This window comes from Furipterus horrens, unplaced genomic scaffold (assembly GCF_987537825.1).
Source record: "Furipterus horrens unplaced genomic scaffold, mFurHor1.1.pri manual_scaffold_2, whole genome shotgun sequence".
Classification (NCBI taxonomy): domain Eukaryota; kingdom Metazoa; phylum Chordata; class Mammalia; order Chiroptera; family Furipteridae; genus Furipterus; species Furipterus horrens.
The window spans coordinates 202,772,965-202,794,292 of NW_028327172.1; the positions used below are offsets into that span (position 1 = coordinate 202,772,965).

The window sequence follows — 21,328 nt, forward strand, 5'->3', positions numbered from 1 at the left end:
CCAAGTTTTCACAGCCAAAAATGGCAGAACCAGGAATCAGACCCAGGCATCCAACTACGAAGTCCATACTTATCTTTTTGGTTTTTTTTTTTTTTTAAGTCCATACACTTAAGTACAGCACATGTAAAAACTGCCGAGAAAGCCCAGAAAGGGGACCAATTAGGGGGCAGCACTTTAGCTGACACCCAGGACACATAGTAGGTGTTCTGTAACTACTTGTCAAGTGTCTAAATGGTGCACTGGTTTCACCCACGTGCATTTAATATCTTCAGGCTGCAAGTAACTTGATTTCTAGGAAAATACTTCATACTATGTTTGTGTCCTCCCAGGCTGGAGGCTCCGAGGGGGTGCCGCCATTTTTATTTTTAGGAAGAAATGAATAAGTGATCACAACTGGAAGAAATATCCTCTCCTCCCCACCTCCTCCATCCACCTTAAATTTTGACTCTAGGCAGTAATTCTAGAAACTACTTTTCTGGGTGATCTTGATAACATTTCCCGGATCTGCTCTTCTGGGAAAGCGTTCTTCAGAGACCACATCTACGCCACCTGCCACCAATAGACAGGGGCTGCCAGGTCCCATATGCCATAGACCTAGGCACGAAGATCTAAGCACGTACCTCCTGTCCTCTCGAGCAGGTGAGGGCCCCGGATCCTGAGGGGTGTGGGGGAGAGCAGGCTGTTGGTCTGAAGCTGGTCACTCCCCTGGCCAGTGTCTGCTGGGCACCAGGTGGGGGTTCCCCAAGCTTGGAATGAGTGACTCTGCTGGGTGATGCTTCTCCTCTAAGTAAGCTCCGTGCTTGGGCCTGAGCCGGACCCAGGAGTGACAGACATACACGCAGCATTCACTCACGCCCCATTCCTTTACCCATCATTTCACTGACACTTATTTGAGCAATTACCAAGTGCTAGTCACACTTTCAGGTGCCTGGGGTTTGAAAGAGGGACAAAGATTCTCCCCCAACCCCTTCCCCATACTCTTGTGCCATAAGACACCTGCTCCTTCTCCCGTGAAGCTACTCTCTTAAGGAATTAGGCATCACCCAAATAATCTCATACAGAGGGACAGGAAGCTGAGTGACAGGGAACACCTCCCAGACTGAGTGCGGTAGAGTGAGAGCTCAGGTGAAGTGTGGAGGCAGAAGGCAGAGACAGAGGAGAGGTGCTGAATGAGGAGGGATGGACGGGGGCAGTGTGGGTGACACAGGAGTGGGGAGAGTGGAAAGAGGTGAGGCCAGACGGACAAACAGCGTCCGGACCCTGAAAGATTTTATTTCATTTGTTGGGAATTCTGTCTTTTACACTCTGACACTGACGATCCAGTTATGGCTAATGGGTTTAAGAGAAAGAGATGTGATCCTGTTTCTATGTTATAAGGTTTGAAAGTGGTGTGAAAAACCAGAGCAGATAAGGAGAGAAGCATTAGAGGCTACTGGAGGAGTCCACCTGAGAGATGATGAAGGTCTGGTCAAGGGAGAGGGCACAAAAACCAGATGGCGATGTGACCAGAGCCGATTCAGAAGTGGATTTTCCACTCACCCTTATTCCACTCAGGACAATTTTAAGACTTCATGGGCCCTAGGCACTTGTTTTTCTTGGCGGCCACTGCCCCCATTCATATAAAATATCCACATCCTCCATTAAACATGCCTTTATGGTAAAAATATTTGTTTGAAAAGATTTTTATAATTTTGCCTTTCAAATTATTTAGCTATACATATATCTAATACTTTTAATTTGCAAATGGTCAGTTTCTTGGCAGTCACCAGGTATTCCCAAAATTCCAGCCAAAGGAGCAAATGTAACCTATGACGTGTCTCCCAGTGTGGCTTGTGGCTGAGTCTCTCCAATCTCTGTCCCCTCGTCATGTGGCCTTTTCTTCTCCCTCCAGACGTCTCTTACAAGAACACTCGTCATTGGATTTTGATCCCACCTGGATAATCCAGGATGCTGTCTTGATCCTTAACTTTAATTACGTCTACAAAGACCTTTTTCCCAAGAAATGTCACATTCTCAAGTTCTGAGGACAAGCATGTGGATATACTTTCTGGGCCATTATTCAACCCATTACATGTGGATACACAATTTGTTTAGTCTTCAGTCAGTTGATGAACATTTGAGTTGTTTCTAGTTTGTGGACATTATACATACAGCTGCTTGAAACACCCATAGGACTTTGCACAGCCCTGTGCTTTCATTTCCCCGGGGTGTGGAATTAGGGGCTATTTCTTTATACTATACCAGGTCCTTCAAACAAACAAACAAAAAAGGAAGTAGCCCATCCCTCTCTGTCCATCTCTGAGGGGCTGGACCTGGGACCTCCGTTCCCCGACTCTCACTCTATGTCTGCTCTGCCCTAGCTTTAGGCAACTTCAGGTCTGTGGCCCCTGCCCCTTCCCCACACCCCTGTCAAAGCAGTAGAGGAAATGTCTGGGCAGGGAATGGGGTCCTAATCTCATTTCCTGGGGCTTGCTTCCTTGTGCTCCAGGCTCAGATGTGGCAGTTTCTCTTTCTGTTACAGGTCCTGGCTCGTGAGCCCACGGTGGCCACAGGAAGCCACAGATAGATGGGTCTGCTGGGGTGCATGCCCCTGCCAGCTGGTTCTAGGTTCCCAGCCAAGCTGGCCAAAGCAGGCTGATGGGAGACCTGCTAAAATGCAATTTGATAATCAATCTGTAATTTGGTTATCTCAAAAAATAAATGAACAATCAATACTGCTAATTTCCCACAGACTCCCCTGCTGAGATGGGATGCTGAGCTGAGCCTGGCTTGTTTGTCTACACATGTTCTCCTGGGGTTCAAGTCTTCAGTTTAACATCAACATTTGCTTTTGAATCTTTTTTTTTTCTCCTTCATTATTTGCTTCTGCTTGTCCTTGCCAAGTATGAGAACACCCGGATGCTGGGGCCCGTATATTCTGGCTCTCGGCCTCTGAGATCCTGCACACCTGTGTGACCCTCAAATGTCACCTTATCTCACACTGATGAGGACACATTCCAACTCCAAGAGATGAAAGGGCCAATGACGTTGTTTAGAACAGAGGCTGGCTGGTGACCTCACCTGTTCCCCAGAGAAGGCTACTTCCTACCCTGCAGGTGAGAAGGCTCCCACTGCTGGCCGCTGAGTCCTGATTGTCTCCACCTCCTGGTCCCCACTCAGAAGCTCTGAGCTCTGTCCTTGACCTTCTGGCTGTATTGCCAGCACTAAGCCTGTCAATGCTGTGCATGAGCAACATTTCTGGGGATTTCTCCCTTTATTTTGCTTCTCTCCACTCACCTCGCGTAGACAATCCCACTCCCTAGAAGAAACTTGGGTGTTGTTTCGCTTAGATCTAAAATCCCAGTGGAGGGAAGAAAACATGGCCTTCCCAGAGCCAGGCCCATTCAGAGGAACAGCAAGTTCCTCTGCAGACGCCACTCCTTTAGGCTTTTGTGATAATTTAATCTGAATTTGTAGAATTGCTCTCATGAGTAAGGGAACCTAATAAAAGTGAGGGTTTTGCCTCCCCCTCCAACCAAAAAGTTTTAAAACTTAGGAGCTATTCAATGTTCTTCTAATTTCTGGGTATAGCAATTTTGTCTTGGATGCGAAAGGGCTCTGGATTTGACACGTCCCATACCGCAGGCCAACGTGTATTGTGTCCAGAGTTGTATGTGAACATTTCAGTTTCCTGACAGGCCACATTATCAGCCTGTAATGAGACTTGACTTGCCCATCTGTGACTTGGTACAGAAGGCTTTCTCGAGGGTAAAGAGGAATTTCAATTCTGTGCTCAAAAACCAGTGAGGCTAATTCTAAAAACATTACTCCTGAATTCACAGTGACTTGGAAAACGTCAGTAAAAAATAATCAATGTATGGACTAAAGAGGCACTTGACTCATTTTGTCAATCACTGCCATTTGCCTGGGGACACACTAGGCCCTTGCTACTTAAAGTGGGGTTTCACCTGGGAGCTTGTTAGAAGTGCAGGAGGTGGAGACCCACACTGCAGACACCCTCACCTGGGGGGTCACACACACACACACACACACACACACACACGTGTGAGAAGTGCTATTTAAAACAGGGACTGCCCAGGGCTCAGTCTTGGACCCTTGTCTACCTTTTTGCCTCCCTCAGTAACCTCATTTGGCTTATGGGTTTTAACACCATCTGTACGTGACTGACTCCCAGCAGACTTTACCGTGACCTCCAGATATGGAGGTCTAACTGCTTACTGCACACCTGAAACCTAATCGATATCTCAATGAACATACCTAAAACATACCCACCTGCAACCTGCTCCTCTCCCCGTTTCCTCTCCACCTTCAGTCTTCCCAATCTTGGTCAACGGTACCTCATTTTTGTGGTTGGTTGCCACTCCTTAATCAAACCACGTGCTGAGCTGCACCAGGCCCCAGAGCTCCTGCCTGCCCTTGGCCTCAGCTGGGCTGGCTCTTCTCTGAGGGGCCCTTGCTAGAGACCCGACAGACCCCACCTAAGCAAGCAGAGCACTCCTGGCACTGGGATATTTCTAAGCATAATTCAGGCTTCCCTTCAATTCTGTGAGTTTCCACTGTTCTTACAAAAGCCCCTTCCTTTAAGTTAACCAGTTGTGACTTCTGACTTTTAGAACTCCAATAAGGGTGTACGTTTTTAAATCTTTGAAGTATTAAATGCAAAACCACCACATCACTTTTCTGGAATGAATAAGCAAAAATCAGACCTGAGAACTCTCACATTGACCCTGGAAGACCCACGCCACATGAAGTCATGGCCCCAACTGAGGACAACCCAAGCAAGTATCTGGGCGCTGAGCTGCAGAGGCAGGACCACGCACCACAGCTGAGCGCTTTTCATTTGTGCTCCCTCCTAATCATTCTGCCTCACCCCTCCGCCCCCCCACCAATGAGACCAGGGAACAGTGGAGAGCTGCAGAATCAGCCACCCCCCCAGATGACAACTCAATGGCATGTCGGAGTCTAGGACCTGAGTATCACCACAGGTAGGGGTCATTATTTCATACACAGGTCTCTTGACTTCTGGTCTCCCTAGAGCCAGCATATGCGGCCCAGAAACATACCTCGTTAGACTTGGCTATCAGTAAGACATTAAGATCTATTATCTTCACCTGGAAGATAGAAAATGTTTGAAGTGTCCAGGGTGATTCTCTCAAACACCTGGCATCTGGGTAGTACATTCAAGTTAAATAAGAGATTAAAAGCAGGGACTACATTCACTATGCTAGAGAGAATTTGATATACACCTAAATTTCATATTGGGTTGGCCAAAAATTTCATTTGTTTCTTTTTCCATAAAATAAAAGACACATTTTTCATTTTCACCAATAACTTTATTAATTTGGATATTTTGAGTATGTCAGCTGTCTCCCAGGATGTTGACTGTTCTCGATTACTGTCTTGATTTGATCTCTTAACAACTTCATCTGGTCTACCTGACCTTGGAGAATCATCCAGTGAAAAATCTCCAGCATGAAACTTTGCAAACCACTTCTGACACAGCACCTTCTCCATGCACTGCGTTTCAGTTGTCTTTTTAATTTTAAAAAAATAAAAACATTTAAATTTATTTTCAGAGAGAGAAAAAGGGAGAAAAATATCAATGTGTGGTTGCCTCTCAGGTGCCCTCAACTGGGACCTGGCCCACAACCCTGCATGTGCCCTGACTGGGAATCAAACCAGCGACCCTTTGGTTCGCAGGTGGGCGCTCAATCCACTGAGCCACACCAGCCAGGGTGTGTTTTTGCCTTTCTCAAAGTACTAAAATGTAATAAGCCGAAAATGCTGAGTATCTTCTTCCATCTTCAATATTAAAATGGCTACACAAAAATTTACCTACTTTTAAGTTTTTAAAAAATGCACGCTGATATGACAGCTGTCACAATACAATCTAACAAAATTGTTTCGAATGGAGTTAGAGACAAGTAAGTGCTATTAGAGCCATCTCATGGAAAACAAACTTTCTGGCAACCCAATACTTACCTTAATTTTTTCTTCTTCATAGAATAGCACATTTAAAGTGCCACCTCCCCAAAGCAAAAAAAAAGAAAAAAACCCTATAAATTTCAACAGTTATAAAATAACCTAACTGTTTAGTATGAATGTTTCTTGTAGTGAAAACCTGTCCCCTTTCTCTATTAGAGAATACTTGTCAGCCTTTCCTAGAAGCCAAGATGAGTCATAATCTCTACACGTGTGTCCCACATGTTTAACTAAACTATCGAACACCTGTATGCCAGGTAGGCAGCCTGATCCTTAGCAGAGAGAGCTAGGTGTGCCCAGGGCCACAGGTCCTGACAGCCGGTGGCACACAGTTCTCTCTCTCAGCCTTAAGCTGTAGGATCTAACTTCTGAGACAAGATGGATCACCTCATTTGTACTTTATGTACATCAGCTGAATCAGTCTCTCCCGGTGTTTTCTAGCACTAAATATTTTTAAAGGGTTTCTACTTAGTGTACCTTCCTAGGTATTTTATTTTATTTTATTTTTTATTTCTAAACAGGAGAGGACTGCCTCCTGTGACCACTTGCCGCTGGAACGTTAATGCAGCTTGCCGTCTCCTTCTCTGGAACTGACAGCCACCTACGGGTTCAGTGACAAAACACAGATGCACACTTGGGCTTTTCCTAGGACTGCTTACTAAGTGATCACATGCTATTTCCAGCAAGTGCTACTAGCTTATTATTCTCTTCGAAATTCTAAGCCATGTAAACCACTATAAACCTTAGCCTTTAAAGGCCTCACCATTCAAATTCCATCTCAACTGTTCCTTACTTATTGAGCAAATACTATTTTTTGAGCAAGATGCTGGCAACTTTAATACTTTCTTCTTTGGGGGGAGGTCAGATAAGAAATAAACTATGATTTAAAAAATACGTAACTTCTCCCTGTTACTGTCTTCCTATTCAACAAAACATGCTCGCTCTCTCTCATCAGGAGCCCCCAAGAAAAAGCACAAACCATCATATGTTCTTTCGTACACCAGACCAAATGACAACCTTACTTTGGAAAAGCTAGTTGTTATTAAATAACATTCTCCAGTTCGGTTGAGATTAATCTGAAATGTTCTTGAACTGGGAGATTGACCCCTTCAGGGAGACAGTCCATGTCCCCATTTACAAGGCAGGAACAAGAACCCCCCCTGAAGCAGTATACAGTTAAAAACAGGGGACAGGAAATTGGTTCAGCCACCACTGTGACGTGATGTAGACGGCAAGGTCGGATTGTAAATCCACAAACTGTAATACAGAATTTAATTTTCCCTTTATGAAGGATTCTGAAATCAAAGATAATCATGCATCAGGCACATTCAACACAAGACGTTGACAATGGTTTACATTTCCTTTTTATTTATTCCTTGAAACTGCCCGTATTGCAGGTTTCTCATGGATGAAATATGGAACTGAGCAGATTCGTTTTTTTCTACAAAATTATGGTATAAACTTGCTCAATTTTCTATCTTATTGCTAACAAACCTTACAGGCGCACAGTTTGTAAAATAAACCCCTTAAGGACTGAACGTGTCGTGCATGCTGCAAGGTACAAGAAATAAGCTAAAAATGAGCATACAGACCTACATTTGGACCAACACAGTACTGAATGCTGGGAAACATTGATCACAACACGGGGAGAATTAATGAAAGGAGATACAGTTCAGTCCTGAAAGGGTTAAATAGAAACCCTACTATATTATTGTGTCTAACCGTCCGTCCCACATTACAGTGCTTGAAAACAAAGTCAAAAGTCTGGCATAGAAAATTACACACGTTTGTTCAGTACTCATCAGAAACAGCTGCTTTTGAAATCAAAAGTAAGTAACTTGGTTAATAATTGAATAATAGCATTTTGTTTCAAAAAGGAACCCCTCTTCCCCCCCCCACGGATTATTTGGTTAACATAACCAGTTAGTTTAGTTCTCAAAAAACACATTGGGCATTGCAAATGTTCTGTCTGGGCACAGATGGTACCAGTTTCATTAGAAAAATAAACAAAAAAACTAACCAGTTATGATCACAAATAAGTCTGTGCAGTATAAGTGACAAATATTTCACTAATTAATATACATATGAGGATGCCTTCAGTTGCCACAGTTTAAGAAAAGTCAGCAGCAGGTTAAATATTACACTAGTGTTCAACTCTGAAGTCGTTCAAAACAAAAAGGGCATTGTACGTTGCAAGCCTTTAGCTTGCCTTCCCAATCTGTATGATCAATTCAATGGAACTAATAAAAACATATGGGATCACAGACTCAGCTTCTATGCATATTTTTAGAAACTGCATAGATTCATGAGAGCCTAAGATACACTTCTAAAACAGAATTAAAAACAAAAACAAAAACAGCATATACTTTAACTGAAGCGGTTATTACCATTCTAAGAGTCTTCATGAGGGAAAATGACCAGTATCTCTAATGCCACCATGGGACGGCGAGGCACCTCCTACCATAAACACAGGACAAAGGCTCCTATAAATTATATGCTAAAGATGATTTACAAAACCACGAAAAAGGTTTTTTAAGCAGCTGACAAAAGAATAGACGAAACATTTCAGTCTTTAGTTTGTGGTATGCAGAATGACAAAAACAACAGCAGGGGGAAATGCCTATATAAGTACATTCTTGGACTCTTCAGAAAAACAAACAGGAAGAATTTATCATCTAATATTTCAACTATCTGATTAAAAGAAACAAAGAGCCAAAATAAGATATTATTTAAATAGTAAAAAAGCAGTTCATTTTAATAAAGCCATAAGCTTGAAAAATTATCTTGAGTTGCAAAGCTGGATAAGGAATAGTTTGCTCTTCAAAAGTATCTCATTTGTTATCAGTTAATTTAATGTAACTTGTAACTAAACACCAAACCTGGGAAGTGGAGGAGTCGTGTGACCCCTTACAAATAAAGCAGCCCTGGAAACATGTCCACACTTGGAACGAAAGCACTGTGTAGAGGCTGCAGAGAGAATAAATACTACTCAAAAAACAAGCACGTGTGTAAGGAAAAGCCAGTAAACAGTTAAAACAAAGAGCAGATAAGGCCACAATGAATTCTGCCCTTGACCACGTCAGGTGTGAGGCAGGATTAGCTTACAAGAGAGAAGCTAGTGACTGGTGCGGATTTGGAGAGAAGGCCGTATGGTATGATGCAGCCTGTGAGGACTCAAAAAGGCTTGCAGTGAGACAAAACCACAATAACTTCGATTTAACCACTAATGTGTTTTACAGATGACTTCCCCCTTGAAAACTGAGGAAAAAGTGATTTGAAGATGTCAGCATTCGTATTTACAATGACATAATCTGAGCCAAAGAGGAAGTGATGAAGATAGCAAAGCTGAAAATAAAACGCCACACACAATGATGCTGAAAAAGTCTACTGACAGAAATTTTCAAAACAGCCCGGACAACAGAAAGACAATGTTCTGTATGGAAATGCTGTAGAACTTACAGCTTTGCGTTCATAAGGTACTTGTGGCTCCTGTTTTATGGGACAGTAAAAAGCTTACCACAGTCTAGAGGTAGTTTTTACTCTAAGAAGGATGATTGCGCCAACGGTACACACGTGGTTCCTGGACTAAGTGCAGCCCCATGAGTCTGCTGTGATTTCTAAGAAACCGAACAAAGGCATAACCGAAGTGCAGAACCGGAAGCAACGTAAAAGGGGTGAGCTCAGCATGCAAGGCCAACACACAACCCTGAATGCAACCAAATCTTAACTGAAGGGTCAAGAAATGTTTTCTGAGGAGGAGACATTTGTGGAGATGCTCACTACTGAAAAAGAAAAAAAAAAAAAAAGGGTAGAGAAAGTAATGGAAAGATAAGTTACATTTGCATTTTTATAAACTCACAACTATCTCCTTCTAAATTACTGTCTTCCAGCTATTTTAGTTGACCATCTAATAAGAGCATCTTGTTTTAAGGTTACAATGATGTCTTGGCCTAGGCTACCAAAAAAAAAAAAGTAAATAAAAACATGCTTTTGCTGAGATTTTCCTCATTATACAATAAGGGCACCATCTGCCAACTGGTAGCAAATACTTCCATGATATTTTTTTGTCATATGCCAACAAGGCAGACAACACCCTACTGAATAAAATCACTGGGAACATTACAAGTTCAAAATAAAATGTTTAACTTACACATAATACAAGTTATGTACAAGATTAGGAGGCGGAAAAACCTGAACAAATCCTGAAATATGGAGACACATTATGCATGGGGAAGTGGGAGGGAACACTTCAAATACCAACATGTTCTGCGCCATGACCTCATTCACGATGAAAAGGCCACATTTAATTTCATATAAATGTTAGAACCACGTGGGTCACCACTATAAATACATTTTTTTTAAAAAGAAAACATGGAAATAACTGCCAAATGTCTAAGAATAGAGACTAAATTAACGTACATTGCATGTATTGCAGGCAAGGCAGAGGCATTTTTTTTAAAGCTTTTGCACAGACTTCATATAATCATAAAAAAAAAAAAAAAAAAAAAAAGGCAGAGCTTTACAAGATTTGACTTGCTGAAATCAAAACAATTCCAACTCATGAAAGTCATAAGACTTCGACTTAAAAAAAAAAAAAAAAAGACCAGTTCCAGCCTTAGACCAAAGAAACCTGGAAGAGTTGGTAATGAGACTGAACAAGCATGGTCAGGCATGGAACCTGAATGTACTCGAGAGCAAAAGCTCCAAGGGCGCAGGGAGAAGAACCACCGATTTGGTAGCAAAGGTGTACTATACACGGTGATATAAAAAAGGCATGGTGAAAATGTACCTTTTACTAAAGCTTATACAAGTTCCTTGGTCCATAAAAACTATGTTAGATTTGTGTCTTCTAGTCTGATTAATTTTTATTCCAGCCACATCTCTATTTCTTGCCTATTTAAACAAAACCAACCAAAAATAACAGCTGAAAAAAATCGACTTCCGATAGTTTATACATGGTGATGTTTGTTTGTTTGTTTTACTGTGGCTTCTGCACATCAAATCAGCACTTGCAGGTAATGGGGTTTTTGAATAATATCACCTGGTATGAAAAGTTTTCCCAAGAAACCACAAAAGGTTGTTCACTTTTCTCTTTTTGTTAACATTTTGCCACACTCAAGTCAGTTGAAGTCCTAGCAGTGAGACGGTAGTTAGGACACCACTGTTGCTGTGGACGACGTGACACTGGTTGAATTTGTGCTGACGTTTGTGTAACTCCCCTCGCTGTTTGCGTTTGATTCATTCGGGGGCACTTGGCTTGAATTGGCTCGAAGGATGGCTCCCGCTGCGCTGCAATGTGGCCGAGGCCCTGGTTCTGGGGTGTAGGTAAAGGTAAGGCTAGTGGAATAAATGATTCCATCGTTTCGGACCAAAGTTACTGGAACCTGGACTGGCTGCCGGACCCATCTCCAGCCTTCTCGGAATGCAGAGATGTCTGGGACGACACAGAGCATACTCTCTCCACATCTGAGGAGGAAACGTAGGTCATTTAAGTGCAGGGCAAATTTTAGAACTGAAACTTAAAACTGGGCTGCTTCATGTATTACAATCAGCATCAGGAAAGAGCCGCCCCCCGCCCCCCAGAACTCTGGATGATATAAAAAGTTTACCACGTACCTGTACATAGTTTCAGCTTCCACGTCCCCAAACCACACTCGTAAATTTGGAGTGAAGTTCTGTCCTGTAAGTTCAAGCATTGCTACGTCCCCACCGCCATTCAACTGAAATTCACAGAAAATCAGAACAACGTTGAGAAAACTTTTCATTTCTCATTAAAGTGCACAGATTACCTTCTCATTCAATAATTATCATTTATGAAAAATGAGCAATTAAAATGCTGCTCTTAAATGACATGCTTATAAAGACAAAGTGAGCTAAAAACATCAAGGTAACATACAGGTTGTTTTGAATTTAACTTTTCTTGCATAAAAGTAGGCTCCTATTTTTGTTTCTCTAGTAACAAATTATGTATGACAAAATACCCAAACCACCATATTTGGAGAAACATCAAAATTACCGTGAAATTATATTATGCTAAGTCACAGCTGAGAGAAGTTACAAAAAGGTAAAAGCCAACTTGTGAGCAGTAGTCTCACCTGAAGACTCTCTACAACAGGCACAGGTGTGACGGGGGCAAGGACGGGGCCCATCCCCTCGTAAAACGTATACTCTGCCTTGTCCGTACTAATGATTGTCCAGGAAGCGCCGTCATTTATCATCTCTTTATTTGGTTCCTTTGGGCATGGAGTGGCCTTACGGAGAAAGTTTAGAAATTTTTATATGCACTGCAGTATAAGATACTTTTAACAAGTAACATGTATAGACGAGAGTGAACATGGAAAGAATTTAGTAAAAATGTGTAAATTTTGTAAGCATGGTGCTTTGCCAATACCTAAACAAACATAGAATATTAACATAAACCAGACATAAGTTTTTATAATATGAAACATTTCAGTGACATATTAAATAGCTGATAACCCTTCAGAATAACCAGTACCTGTATAATTTTTTAAGTAAAAGATCAATATCTGTGATGTGAATCACTTTTCAAAACTCTTCAGGGATCCCTAAGGAAGAGAGACTATAAGGACCCTCCTACTTAGAAAACAGCTAGAATCTTGGGTACTTTCTGCATAAGCAGCCAAGATGTGAATGAATAATCCCCCACCTCTACCTTATAACAGTTAGACCAGTCCATCAGTGCAGGGCTGAGGATACAGCTGTGCGTGGCCATCTCTGGAGCAGGTCTCCAGATGTTTACAGACAAGTGTCCCATGAAAGTATAACTCTCCTATTAAATGAGTTGCCCATGTCATAAATGTCCTCACAAAAGCCTTCTGAGTAAATGTAGTTAAAAATCATCCTTACTATCCTAGAAGACCCCAATATAAATCTGATGAGAATTACAAACCACCCCCCGCTAATAGGCATGCATTCATACATGATGTGTGCATAGAACTTTAGGGTATTCACTAAACACCCAAAATATACTTTTGGATAACCTGATGGGCTTTTTGTCCCCCAGAATTAGATGTTATTTGTTTCCTGAAAACATTTCCAAGAGTTTTGAGTTCTTCCCTGAGGTCGATGACCACCATGTCTGAAGGCGATGTGGGGTTAAGAACCCTTGGACTTGAGATAAATATATGGATACAGCCTCATGTATTTACTTATTTTTTAAAATTAATTTAGCTTTAAAAATTTTATTTATTTTTTTATTTTTATCTTTTAGAGACAGAGGGAAGGGAGGGAGAAAGAGAAGGTGAGAAACATTGATCGATTGGTTACCTCTCACATGTCCCCAACTGGGGACCTGGCTCAAAACCCAGGTGTGTGCCCTGACCAGGAATTGTACTGGGGACCTTTTGACATTGAACCCACTGAGCCAACCAGCCAGGGCCAGCCTCATGTATTTAGATACAATTAACATTAAACAAGAGTTTCATGTTTCTGTATGCTATTAACCTCATATACATTTTAGGTGTCACCGGTGATTTAGAAACCTACCTGAAACTGGATTATTCGTTCTTGAGAAAGGCACAAGTACATTCTTTCTGTATCCTTCAGGTAAAACGCACACTTGTGGAGTTGGGACACGGGATCGTCAGCATCCAGTAGCGCGGTCTGCTTATCAACTTTCCTAATTATCTGTAATTCAACGGTGAACGGGAAGAGGTCACCACATATGGAGAGCTTTCTTAGGTACACTTTCCGGACTGCACAGGATGAGTGAGCTACGTGATAATACACCTATTATTTGTCACACACCTGCTTACACAAACATTTACGAATACTAAGACTAGGTATTAAAAAAAAACAAAAAACTTTTAGATCGCTAGCCTGTTCAAGTGTGGAACCCGTTACCTTCTGGCACGAACACCTAAAATGCAGGGCAGGCACTGGTTTCCTAGATCACTGCTTTGAAACTTTAATGTGCACACTATTCATCTAGAGTTCTCTGACCTTTCCAATAAAATACAATCACAGATTAAAAAACTTGAAAAAAAAAATCCAACATCAAAGGAAAAACTATCTCTAAAGGCTACATGGGTGTAGTACTTGGTGCAGTGTATTTTAAATATATACATATATAAAATTATATATATATATATATATATATAATTTTTAAAAAAACCTAAAATAGGTATCATTTTACAGATTGGAACTGGGCTCAGAAAGGTCAAGTAAGTTCCTCAAAATCACCTGCTTAGAAGCTAAAGAACCAGAATATGATTCCAAGGCCGGCTGCCTGCCCAGCCTGAACTCCTTCCATTATGCTCCACAAGATTTTAATCCCAGTGTTTCAGAAAACACATATGGCTATCTGAAATACAATCCTATCAAACCTTAGATGCCACTTGTCACACAGAAGGGATCACTAAGTGCCTGATGACTATGAAGATCACTCCCAACAGTATACAAACAGGTTAGAACTCTCTCTCATTTAAAATAAAAAAGAAACCCTTCCTTGACCCGCATGTCACCGTGGCTCCTCCTCAGCACCCTAGTTCGCTTTTCCTCTCTACAGAAAACCTTTTCCTCACCACCCAACCTCCTGAGATGCTTCCAGACTGTGATCTCCAAGTCTCCGCTACAACCGCTCTGTCGAGGCCGCCAAGGCCTTCTGGACAGAGAGAGGGCCCTGTGGGCGCATGGCACTAGCTTTCTCAGAAGCGTCTGACACCGACGGTCTCCTTGCAGAGAGGCCGCTGCTCTCACTGGCCGGCGCAGTGCTCCAGAGCCCGGTCCTCAGGCCTCTTCTCCCTCCCCACGCTTCATACTTTCTCAACTATTTCGAGGCTGGCCACTCCTGAATTTACCCCTCCAGCCCCATCCTCTCTCCAGCACTCAACTTGGATATTTACCTACCTAATCAACAGTTCCACTTAAGATGTCTTGTAGGCTATATCAATCTTACTCGAAAACAGAATTTTTGATTCTCTTCTAAATATAAACATCCCCAAACCTCCAGCTCAATAAACGGCAGCAGCATTCTCTAATGCAAAGACCCCGAAGTCACCCTTGGCTCCCTGCTTTCTCTCACACCCAGTCATCCAATCTGACAACAAACTCTGCTAGGTCTACTAGCAGATGAGTCTGTCATCACTCATCACCTTAGTGTTACAATCCCACTCTAAGATATACCGTCATCAGCTCTTGTCTGAATTACGCGAAGGCCCAGCCCCTTGCACCTCTGCTTCCACTGCTACACCCCACGCTCTCCCCTCCACAGAGCAACCAGAATTATCCTTCTGTGCATAAAGCAGCCAGCATTCCCCGTTTCAAACTCTCCAGTGGCCTCCTCTCATACCTAGATCATATCAAGTCCTCACGTGGGATACAGAGGAACTTGACAATATGTTGCCCATGGCTAACCTCAGAGCCTCATTTCCGGCCACAAGTCGCCTTCCTCCCTCTTCCACCCTCACTGGTCCTCACACATTCCTGTCTTCTTGGGCTCTTTCTGCCCAGATTCTGTCTGCCTGAAATGCTCCTCACCAGTTTGTGGGTGCCCAACTTCATTCTGGTCACTGTTCCCATATCCCCATTTCAAAAAGACTTCTCTGATTACTCTTAAACACTTTCCCAATTCCTAGCCCTTTATCCTTTTAAAATCTACCTCTACATCCACTTATATTAACTTTTTAATACACTGTGTGGGTATTTCTTTAGCTGACTGTTTTCTGTCCCCCCATCAAAATGTAAGAGCCGTGAAGACGGGAGTCTGCCTTGCTCACCTGGCGCACAGAAGGTGCAGGATTATTGGTATAATGCATGCCTGCATGTAGGACTGTAATACTTTGCTCCACAATGAACATCCTTTTTTAAAAAAAGAAATTATTTATTTATACTTTTAGATAGAGGGGAAGGGAGCAAGAAAAAGAGGGAGAGAAACATCTATGTGTGGTTGCCTCTCGCGGGCCCCCAACTGGGGACCCGGCCTGCAACCCAGGCATGTGCCCTGACTGGGAACTGAACTGGCAACCCTTTGGTTTGCAGGCTGGCGTTCAAGCCACTGAGCCACACTAGCCAGGGCTGAACATCCTTCATAGCAACTTCTCAAAAAGTTTTGTGAGGATTAAATGAATCAATATATGTATAAGTGCTTAGAACAGTGCTAATAATATTATGTAATATTGCTGACTTTTATCACTTGATTCACACCTCACTTATGTTAAAATATTTCTCTTCAGCTAAGACCCAATGATAAAAAAGTCCCAATCTTTAAGTTAACATTCTTCATATCTGCATTCTTAGCTTTGCAGTTTATTACAGTATTTGTCATTCTACTTACACCACCATTAATTTTTGAGTTTGAGACTCAGTACATTTTTAGTAATTAGAGCTTCTAAATCTGTTAAGATTAATTCAAGTTGAGCAAAATGTTTCAATTCAATGTTCAAGTCTTGAAGCTGTATTTAAATTTAATAAGGATTTTAGAGAAATAACTGACTTTTGAATGATGGAAATCTAAAGCTTCCTGTGAGCCTACAAACACGCACTCGCTCATGCATCTTCCACCAGGCGAGGGTCACGGCTGGTCTACGGGGCAGCTGTCTGTGTCCTGTGCTGTCCTCTCTCAGCTGTGGCACTAATAAGCACACTGAGGACATGGGCCATGTTCGGTTCAGTTTTATTCTCCACAAGAATTCTTCGAACACAGACACCGCTGAACGAGCTAGCTCTCCCCAATAAAGAAACCAAGGCGGTCCGCTGCTGTTTGTCTAAGTACCCGCATCATTTGGCATCTGTGCCAAAGCAAATAAACATTATCCTTGAAATAGTGACACGTAGTAAGTGAAAAGAACTTGGGTAAATGTTGGCGTGGTTTGTTTTTTTGTTTGTGTTTTCCTTTCCATTTTTTTACACTCATCTCTCCCTACCTCGACCCTTTTAATTATAATTTGTCTCCGTTTTAAGGTTTTATAAATTAATACTAGTACTTATTTCAGCTTATTAAGTTGGAATGGCAAATAAAACCACCTTGTAAAACCATGACATAGAACAATAAAAAAGAAATGTTGTATTTACTTAATTACAGACCCAGCCCTGCTGAAGTAGTCCCCCAAAATATAAACCAATGAAGTATTTCACCAGAGATAAATATAAAACGTAGTCAGAAACAGTAACATTAAATGTTCTTCCATTCACCCAACTCCACAACCTGACCTTGAATCAAATTTATGTGAAAGTCCTTCTACCTTTACTATAACTAGGTTGCATTCTGTTTCAGAAAAAGAGGGTACATGGGAGGGTGCATAAGGGGCCTTTGCTTTCATTATGGTAAAAAAAAAAGCAGTTTTTACAGTTTCATGATCTCCCTAATAAACAAGAAGCCATAACAATATGACTTTCTCCCTGAGTAAGAAATACCAGTTTTATTTCATTTTAAATAAATCTTTCTTCTTGTGGGTGAGCAAATTGGTAAAAATTATACTTATATTTCTAAAGAAAAAAGAATTTCTATGTTTTTGAAGACTTGGTCCTATGTTGGGATGTAGCAGGTACCACAAAAAAAATCAATACCTACATTAAGAAATCACAATGTAATTTTATAGCGCCCTCTACCGAACAAGTTCAGATATACAACCGAAAAGGGAAAAATGCCACCAGAACTTACTGGAAACAGTGCAACAGAAGTCATTAAGAAGGCATTCAGAGGGGCTCCCTCTCTCTGGATCACGCCTGCACCATCTCCCCTCTGTGCCCCAGGCATGTTCTCTCTGCCTTCCTCGGTTCTAAGCTCCAAGGCCCTTCTTCCGCCTCTAGCTCGTTTCCTGAGCCCATGCAGCCCAGCTGGCTCACCTTTTCTGCCTCTGACTTTCTAAATATACTTTGTCACAATTTGAAAAGAAGAAGAATGCATCCATAAAAACTGGCTTTTTAAACAAGAAGTGGGGTGTAACTGGTCAATTATAAATAGCAGTGATTGTTGATATCTCTTTCTAAAATGAAAAGCATGAGCTTGAGGTATATTTTTCATTTGAATGTTGGGGCTTTTCTGTTTTCTTAATTTTTACTGTACATATTACTAAAGCAAAAGTGGAGCCATACCAATCTCGGGAGTGCCATGCCAGTGACTGAACACACAAGTTTGACTGTCTGCCCATAATGGATGTAGCCATCACGAACTGTGAATTCTTCTCCTTCTGATTCATCATCATCCACTGTGGTGGAATGGAAAAAGAGATCAAATTATCTTTTAGAACTCATTAGTCTGCTTAGGAAAACAAGAAAACTTAATGTATCCATATGTCTCAAAAAAAAAAAAAAAAAAAGATTTTATTTATTTATTTTTAGAGGGCAGGGAAGGGAGGGAGAAAGAGAGGGAGAGAAACATCAGTGTGTGGTTGCCTCTCTCATACACCCAGCTGGGGACCTGGCCCGCAACCCAGGCATGTGTCCTGACTGGGAATCAAACCGATGACCCTTTGGTTCACAGGCTGGCGGTCAATCCACTGAGCTACACCAGCCAGGGCTCCATATGTCTTATTATCAAAAAAAATTTAACAATTTCACACCAGAAACAGCAAATGTCCATTTTTATACTCACAGAGATGAATGTAAAATGCTCCCCACTGCTGAGAACTGGCATGGAAATTACCTCCTTCTACATGCAAGTATCTGGTACTGACTGTCTGGGATCGAAGGCGATTAAACAGAGCCACCTTTGTTCCTGAGGCAATACACACTGCAGAGAAAAAAGCAGCTCCTGTTTATGTGACCAGCGGGGAGGGGGAGAAGGGACTGGTACCCAGCAAGTTATGATTATTCTTTATTTTAATTTAATATTTATATTATTTTAAGTTCATAATACAACATTCTTTAAACAAAATTTTAACCCTCCTAAGAATATAGATAATATCCCTCTCAAAAGTCAAGGTAATTCTCATTAATAATGCCAAGTTAAAGATATAAAATATGCCCATAAAAATAATCTTTAAATGAAAACTACACAGGATGTTTAATGTAGTGCTATTCATTAAAGGGAAATTATTTTAAAAATAATAAATGTCCAACAGTGGAAACTGATTAAATAAATTAAACATTTATTACCTATTTAAATAATATGTATCTAAACTCATTGATAAAAAAATATTTATCTCCCTGGAACATCACTGAATGGAAAAGCAGACTATAAAACATTTGGTACGTATGGTTCTACTTGGTAAGTGTGCATGTGTGTGTCCATTTTTCATGTAACTGCATGTGTGTCTCCATACGCTCACATCCAACCCTGTGGAAAATATAGGGAGGGGCATAGAAGAATGTTTTCCGGAGTTGATGACAATTGCCTCTGGATATTGTGATTTTTAGAGAGTTTGATTTCTTCTAAATACTTTAAAGTATATAGCATTGCATTAATTTTTTTTTAAACAGTCACATCTATGTAAACAGGAAAATATTCTGAAAGTAAAATATCTTCTCTGTCATCAAGAAACTTACGGTCAACAGAAATACAAAATTGAAGAGGTTAAAGGAAATTCTGCAATTTGAATTATAAATAGCCTGAATACAAGGCGTTATACGCTTTCTGATACAAAAACACTTCACTACAAGAAGAGCACCTTGCCTTCCAGCAACAATAAAGGAACCAAAGAACAACAAACCTAACTCTGACCAACCTTCTAAACTGACCACTGAAAAAAATTCTTCCCTTAACTTCAGACAGGCTCTTCTGAGCTCTCTTTCCTCTAGGTCACTTCCATGGCCCTGTTGTTGGCCCAGTTATTGCAAGAATCCTGCTCAGCCACCTGCCCACTCAGCTATCTCATCAAGTTCCTCACTCCCCCTCCCCGAGGCCTTATATCTGATATCCCAGGCCTGCCCTTAGCAAGCATTCTGTTAGACTGGTTTGTCAAAAATCCCCCTACCCTTTGCTGTCTACTCTTAGTAATTTTCCATCCACTGCCCCTCACCCCCTACTCTGTTCCTTGCCTATAAATCCCCATTTGTCCTTGTTGTATTTGGAATTGAGCTCGATTGTGCACTGAAGTCTTTCCCCCATTGCAATAGTATTTACCACCTTTAACTAGTGTCAGGCACCAATTTACAGAAAGTACCTTAAACTACACCAAGGAAATGGAATTAGCAAAAGCCAGTCTGTGGAAAGCTCCCACGACCAAATGACTGTCTCTTGAATAAATAAATTAGGTTGGGGAGCGGGGTGGAGGGGGGGAGAGAAAGAGAGATATGGAGAGGGGATCCACAAATTAAAAACACTCAAGGACATGTCACTATGATATATATTGTAATATCTGGTGGACCTCATTTAAATTTTGATTCAAACTAAGGGCTAAATAATGACAGTTTAGACAATTTAAAATTTTAACACTGACTAGATATTTGAGAAAATTATTTCTTTTTGTAGTTATTTTGTAGCATGTTTGTTTTCATGTAATCATGTTATTGTGAGTATACTGAAAAAACGAGAGACCCCATGTGTCAGAGATACAGAGAAATAGTTATAGATGATAAAAGGTCTTGGACTTGAGTCAGTCTGGAATGAGGGTAGAGAAGCCAGAGCGTGGCAGGGCGCAGAATGAAGGTGAAGGTAAGATTACTGTGCAAGTTAGAACACAGGAGGTTTCATTTCCTTATGCAGCTCTACTTTTAGTATGTTTGAGAATTTGTTAGATAAAATAAATGATAATAATAAAGTGAACTACAAACCATCCAAAAGTTTATAAAAAGCTGTAAGTTCATAATAAGACAAAGTAAAACAAGAGCAAGCAAACCAAACTAAACCCCTAAAACCTCACAGGTCACCTTGAAAAAATATTATTGTTATTCTGCAAATCAGGAAATACGCATTTATCCTGTCTTTCCTCTACTGACTACACTTGAAGCAAACAGCTAACAAACGCAAATAATGAATATAAGAATTTTAAAAATCACCATTTTGCAGCCCTTGATGAAATAGTTGGTCATCAGAGACTACTACAACCATTAGATTAAAGACTGCTAAGGAACTTTGTAATGGATGCACTGGGCTAATTACAGCTTGATTTACGGTAATCAGTCTTAACATGATAAGAAGTGGGATGATCAGATATAATGTGACTTCTGATTTGACAGGCATGCACAGCTAAATCTAAAATAAGTCTTGAGGTCTAACCATCCGTTTATGGAAAACCTGAGACAGAGAAACATGTAATCCGCCAGATCCAGAATACGTAAATTCCAGAGGAAAAATGACCTGTTTCTTCAATAAATAAGTGATAAGGAAGAAATAAAAGGCTGGAAGGGGAAAGAAGAAACTACTACAGGTTAAAGTGCATGATCCTAGTTTGGGTCCAGTTTTGAATAAATCAATTGTTAAAAAAAAAAACAAAAACTCAACTAC

At 41.1% G+C, this 21,328-nt stretch overlaps 1 protein-coding gene across 2 annotated transcripts in view; it reads right to left on the reverse strand.

The window, feature by feature from the left end:
- Nucleotides 1-10,572: 10,572 nt before the first annotated feature.
- The window catches only part of RBPJ (recombination signal binding protein for immunoglobulin kappa J region), a 91,709-nt gene continuing 80,953 nt past the window's right edge, over nucleotides 10,573-21,328 (reverse strand). For both annotated transcript variants that reach the window (XM_090267005.1, XM_090267004.1), the window contains 6 exons: nucleotides 18,536-18,673; nucleotides 18,037-18,149; nucleotides 13,489-13,629; nucleotides 12,078-12,233; nucleotides 11,599-11,702; nucleotides 10,573-11,448 (listed from right to left, as the gene is read on the reverse strand). In XM_090267005.1, coding sequence (XP_090123131.1) covers nucleotides 11,133-11,448; nucleotides 11,599-11,702; nucleotides 12,078-12,233; nucleotides 13,489-13,629; nucleotides 18,037-18,149; nucleotides 18,536-18,673 — 968 coding nt within the window. In that variant the 3' untranslated portion in view covers nucleotides 10,573-11,132. The remainder of the gene's footprint in view (nucleotides 11,449-11,598; nucleotides 11,703-12,077; nucleotides 12,234-13,488; nucleotides 13,630-18,036; nucleotides 18,150-18,535; nucleotides 18,674-21,328) is intronic.